At 29.8% G+C, this 6,104-nt stretch overlaps 1 protein-coding gene across 1 annotated transcript; it reads left to right on the top strand.

Annotated features, from left to right (window-relative positions):
* The first annotated feature begins 2,523 nt into the window (after nucleotides 1–2,523).
* Nucleotides 2,524–6,104, top strand: LOC107953594 (calcium-dependent mitochondrial ATP-magnesium/phosphate carrier protein 2). Its single transcript, XM_016888944.2, has 4 exons — nucleotides 2,524–3,112; nucleotides 4,311–5,096; nucleotides 5,184–5,274; nucleotides 5,363–6,104. Exons 1-4 carry the CDS (start codon nucleotides 2,713–2,715, stop codon nucleotides 5,553–5,555), a joined length of 1,470 nt encoding a protein of 489 aa, XP_016744433.2. The 5' UTR covers nucleotides 2,524–2,712; the 3' UTR covers nucleotides 5,556–6,104.

Here is a 6,104-nt window from a genome sequence, read left to right as displayed (position 1 = left end):
CCAAACTGATTAAAATATTTAACTTATCCACCTCTAGGTATTGAAAAAGACACATGGTGGCATCTCTTCAACCCAAATTTGCGCAGGACTTGCAAGAAACCCATACTGAGAGAGTGAATGTGTCGCTTGGTTAGCTTCACCACTAATATTCTGAAAGGAACACAACGTAAACCATTTATAAGACAATGATACTTTGAGTGATATTTGAAATTGTAATTTTTATTGCAAGTTATCCCTAATCATGGTTCGGGCTACCTGGTCTGGCTTAAAATGTGAGAGAGATCGAATAAAAATAAAGCTCGAAAAATAAGTTTAGACAAAAAAATAAAACCCATTTAAAAAGGGTCGAGCCTTGGGTAAGACATTTTTTACCTGACCTAAATTTACTAAAGGATAAAAAAAATATACTTTCCTTTTTGTTTTTTAATGTTATTTTCTTGTTTTTTTTTTATTTTGCTAATATTTTACTATTATGTTGTTATTTTATAATTTTTAAGTATACATATTTTTTTTTAAAATTAATTTGTTGGGAAATATTTATTTTGATGTTTTTAGTATTTTGATCTATTATATATATTTAAAAATAATGTAAAAATTAATATGGTCGAGCCGGGCCCAAATTTTAGCATTTTTATCCGGATTAGGCTTGGACAAAATTTTATGAACATTTTCAAGTCAGGCTTGGGTAAAATTTTAGGGTCATTTATTGGGCTGGGCTTGGACCTAGGAAACAAGCCTTAATTTTTAGTTGGACTCGGCTCATGAACACCTCTATTGCAAGTTATGTGAGCTATTTATAAAATTAAGCTTAAGTTGTTATTCTGGTATTTATAAACTTATTGGTAGGTAATTAAAATTTAAAGATAATTATGATTTAATTTTTAAATTATAATTTTAATAGATTTATGATTATTGAAAGTAAATTATAATTTATGTTATTTTTATCTTAAAAAAATGTAAAGGATATTATTTCAAAGGTAAAAAAAATTTAGATTCAAATAATTTTTTATTTAATTAAATATTTAACTAAATTTGAAAAATAATTTTATAGATAATATATAAATAAATATTTAAGTTAAACCAAATAGATAATTATTTAATTAATTTTTTATCTAAATTTTAAAATTTTGATTATCTAATTAAAATTATAACATAATATTTATTATTATAATAACTTAATATTTAAAATTATTATCTAATAAAAATTTCAGCACTGTTTTAAATTTTTTAAACTTAAATGTGATTTTCGAAACGTAAATAAAAAATTATAAAATTAAATATAAAAAAGAGAGATTATCACTTGCTTATCTAATTAAATATATTATACTTAGTTAATTTATCACAAAAGATTATTTATAAATATAATATATTATTTGTATAATTTTTAAGGAGGCGAATACTAATTTATCAAGTAATATAATATATATTCAAAATTATTAAATTAAAATATTTTAAATTATTTTATACTAAATCATATGCAGGGTTTGATCATTTAATAGATATATTAAAATAAATATAAATAATTTATGCATATGAATATATAATATATTAAAATACATAATATATATTCACGGGCAGTAATTATTAATAATTAGTATAATATTTATTAAATTTTTAATATTTTATACTTGTTAATATACTAAATTGAAAATCTAAATATTCATATTAAACATATATTTTAAAATTGATAGAATAACATATTATTAAATGTGTAAATAATAATAATATCTTTGTTAATAAATACAAACTAAACGTGCATGGATATATAAACATATTTTAATAAAAATTATACTAAAATTTTAGTGAATAATATGTTATAAATCTTAATTTATAATGGTCTTAAATTTTGGTTCATAAATGCTATATTAGTAAAATTTTATTAGAGAAATCGAATTGTTGCTCGTATTATTGGTATAAAATATTCATTTTATTAATTTATCCGTGCATTATACTAATTTTTTTCATAATATAATATATTTTAATATATATTTAATGTTTATCTAATTAATTAATTGTTTTAAACATAAACTTTTATAATTTTATGGATAATAAAAAATTATAAAAATAATCTTTAAAAAAATATAAATTATATAAAAAAAAACATGATGCTCCACTTGTTGAAATTATAATATGTGTATGTTGTTATATTATATATATTTGTTTATTTGATTTATTTTTATTTTATTTTTTTATTTTGGAAAAAAAGTAATTTAGTTCATCTAAACAAAAAATAGAGTAATTTAATCGATGTTAATGTCTTTCATCATCAATTGTAATAATTTTAATTGGTATAATAATAAATTTAGTCTTTGGTGTTTATATATTTTTTTCATTTTAACTTTAATTCTAAAAATAATAATAAATTTAACCTAACATTTATACTATGAAATAAATTTATTAAATTAAAATCAAATTTACAAAATATATAAATTTTAAGAGTTTGAATTTATTATTATAGTAATCAAAACCATACGCAATTGCGTTGGACTTATATTTATGATGTTCTCCGTAATTTCCTTTGGGACTTTGACTCCATTTTCCCCCTCTTTTTTTGACCTACCAAGAGAAAAGTCTACAGGTCATTTGTCTTCTTTCTGTCACTATTCAAGTCAATGTTTTTAATTTCTTGGTTGTATCATTCTGCCCAATAAAAGGGGGGTTTTTTTTTTTCTGAATGTTCTATTCCTTTCAAAAACTCCATGCTTATCTAAAATGGAGGCCAAACCCAAACCTGAATGTTGCAACCCGGTAAAAAAAAGGGGTCCTGTTTCAATGGAACATGTTCTTTTAGCATTAGGGGAAACCAAAGAAGAAAGGGATTTGAGGATTCGTAGTATGTTCAGTTTTTTCGATGCAGCTGATGTGGGATTCTTGGATTATACTCAAATTGAAAAGGGTCTTTCGGCTTTACAGATTCCTGCTGAGTATAAGTATGCCAATGATCTTTTGAAAGTTTGTGATGCAAACAGAGATGGGTGTGTAGATTATTATGAGTTTAAGAGGTATATGGATGATAAAGAGCTTGAACTTTATAGGATTTTTCAAGCTATTGATGTGGAACATAGTGGTTGCATTTTGCCTGAAGAGCTTTGGGATGCACTTGTTAAAGCTGGTAATATACTATGATGCTCTCTTTATTACATTGTTTTAGTTTTGTTTGTCTTCACCTTTATATGTTTGATCAGTTTAGTCTTATAGTTGCATTGGTTGAGTTGGTGGTGAAAAATCATTAAAAACTTTGAACCACTTATGGTTAGTGTTTGTCGTTTTCGATCTTTTGAATGTGAAGTGCTTGCAAATTCATCGTTGGGAGACCGGAGAACTTGCTTTTGCAGTGCTTGTAACTCGGACCGCCACTCGGAACATGTAAGGAACATATATAGCGTTAATGCGGATTGTGTTGTTTGAAAGGAAGTGTGTGGTGGCAGTGTGATTTTCTTGTTTGGTAACCATTAGTAGGCGCCCGCAGGCTAATTAGATGTTAGAATTTGTTTTTTACTTTGTACAAAACCTTTTAGTAGTTTACCATTTGGCTAACTTTGTGAAATGATTGATGCTAAAGGGATTGGATCACACATTTACCGGGTTTGACAGTTCTTTCTATGTTGTCTAGTTACAAACCATTAACTATAATGGAAGTTTAGTTGGATATCTTACACTTGCTATCTGACCTTTAGTAGCTTTGTCCTTAGGCCATTGGGGTAGCAAATCGCAGTACGATAGATAAACGTTGACCATGGATATTATCGTAGAGCTTAACAAGAGCTGTATTTTAGTTGGTAATATGGACTATGGTTATGTGCTGTGTTCTTCAAGTTTGTAAGGGAATTTGGTATATAGTTATACTTGGGAAGATGCTCCCACGAGCTTGTTGATGATAGACTGAGAAGGCATAAACCTTCATGGGCCCGATGAGTTTCCCATTGTGTAGAAACAGTGTCCTATTTTAGACTATCTTGTTGGTATATACTCATGCTTCAGTTTGTTTGGTGTGATAGTCCGGTAAAGTTTCTTGTCATTAGTATGTGTCTATTTGTTTTGCTGGATGTTCGAAACATTTTCTTCTTGGTCGAATCTTTCGGAATCTGTCTGTTTTCTTGCATAACAAGTAACGTATCAAAGACTTGAAGTTGTGCATGTTATTGATGAATTTGCTCCCGTTTTACCCCCCATGATTTATCCCTATAAACTTCTCCAGTGAAAATGCGTGATAGTTCTTGTGATCTTGATGTGGAAAAATTGGTTGTTACCATCATTGCAATGAATCCATTGTTTACATCTTATAAGTCCTGGCTGTTGGTATTTTGCAGGGATTCAAATCAACGATGAGAAACTTGCTCAATTTGTGGAGCATGTCGATAAGGACAATAATGGGATTATAACATTCGAAGAATGGAGGGATTTCCTTTTACTCTACCCTCACGAAGCTAATGTCGAGAACATCTATCATCATTGGGAAAGGGTTTGCCATGTAGATATTGGAGAACATGCTGTTATTCCTCAAGGCATCAATAAACACGTTCCGAGAATCAATTCTTTTATTGCAGGGGGAATAGCAGGTGCGGTTTCTCGTATTGCAACTGCCCCTTTCGATCGCCTGAAAGTTGTTTTGCAGGTTCAGACTACACGTACAAGTATTCTGCCTGCTGTAACGAAGATATTGAAGGAAGAAGGTTTGTTGGGATTTTTCCGAGGTAATGGGTTAAATATCGTGAAGGTAACACCCGAAAGTGCTATCAAGTTCTATACATTCGAAATGCTGAAGGATGTAATAGGAGAGCATATGGGGGATAACAAGGGTGATATAGGTGCTGGTGGGAAACTTGTTGTCGGTGGTGTTGCGGGTGCAGTGGCACAATCCACTATCTACCCAATGGATCTTGTAAAAACACGATTGCAAACTTGTGCTTCCGAAGGTGGAAAGGCTCCGCATCTAGGGAAGTTAACCCGGGATATATGGGTTCAAGAGGGACCTCGAGCATTTTACAAAGGTCTTGTGCCATCTATTTTCGGGATTATCCCTTATGCCAGTATCGACCTCACCGTCTATGAGACCTTGAGAGATTTCTCAAGGACACATATTCTTCAGGACAGTGGTACTTTTCTGTTCACTTCCAATATTTTGGTCTTGCATATTTTTATTTTCATTTTTCAGTTTCGTCTCATTTTTCGTGGTTTTGTAGAACCCGGTCCTCTAGTGAATATATGTTGCGGTGCAATCTCCGGAGCTTTAGGAGCAACATGCATTTACCCTTTGCAGGTTATTCGAACAAGGTATTATCGTAACGTACACAAGTCCCCATTTCCAATCATTTGTTTATAGATAATAAAATATCCTTTGCATTTATGGGTTGTTTCCCAGAATGCAAGCACAACGTACCACGTCGAACACGGTGTATAACGGGATATCGGACGTATTTTGGAGAACATATAGGAAGGAAGGTTATAGAGGATTCTACAAAGGACTAATACCAACTCTTCTCAAGGTAGTCCCTGCTGCAAGCAGTTCATATTTGGTTTATGAGGCAATGAAAAAGAGACTAAACTTTGATTAGTGAAGTCCTAAAGTTTGGGCTTATAGAGGAATGTAACTAATAATAAGATAATTAAAAAAAGTAAATAAAGGGTAAAAGGACCATGGACGCTCTTGTACCAAGAGTCAGATTATATTTTGTTCACTCTACTTAAAATTTGGTCAAATTAGTCCTTATATATTATATCACAGAACAAATTGATCCTTTCTATCATAAATTTCATCCAAATGTATTGTTAAAAATTGTTGTGGCTAATGGAATAACTGGACAGTGATGTATGGCACGCTACGTGTACCTCATGTTGACATGCAAAGATCAATTTTTAACAGTAAAAATAAATGAAAATTTTTAACAAAAGGATCATTTTGTTATTTGATCTAATGTAAATGGATTAATTTATATACTTTTTGAATAAAATAGACAAAATACAATTCAACTCTTAATATGAAAGTTCCATGATACTTTTACTGTAAATAAAGATGATTATTTTGAGTAGGTAACAATTCCCACTTTCAAACAATGGGGTACGTAGTTTTGTTGTAATTTTACCCAGGCTTATGTAAACCAATG

This window comes from Gossypium hirsutum, chromosome D07 (genome assembly GCF_007990345.1).
Source record: "Gossypium hirsutum isolate 1008001.06 chromosome D07, Gossypium_hirsutum_v2.1, whole genome shotgun sequence".
Classification (NCBI taxonomy): domain Eukaryota; kingdom Viridiplantae; phylum Streptophyta; class Magnoliopsida; order Malvales; family Malvaceae; genus Gossypium; species Gossypium hirsutum.
Note: the sequence above shows the minus strand (reverse complement) of the source record. Positions and strands in the feature narration are given on the sequence as shown.

What these genes read in the sequence shown, in the direction of transcription:
- LOC107953594 (XM_016888944.2), top strand. Translation starts at nt 2,713, where the DNA reads ATGGAGGCCAAACCCAAACCTGAATGTTGCAACCCGGTAAAAAAAAGG. An exon ending in GGATGCACTTGTTAAAGCTG is followed by an intron (nt 3,113 to 4,310) that starts GTAATATACTAT and finishes GGTATTTTGCAG; the next exon opens with GGATTCAAATCAACGATGAG. An exon ending in TTGCAGGTTATTCGAACAAG is followed by an intron (nt 5,275 to 5,362) that starts GTATTATCGTAA and finishes GTTGTTTCCCAG; the next exon opens with AATGCAAGCACAACGTACCA.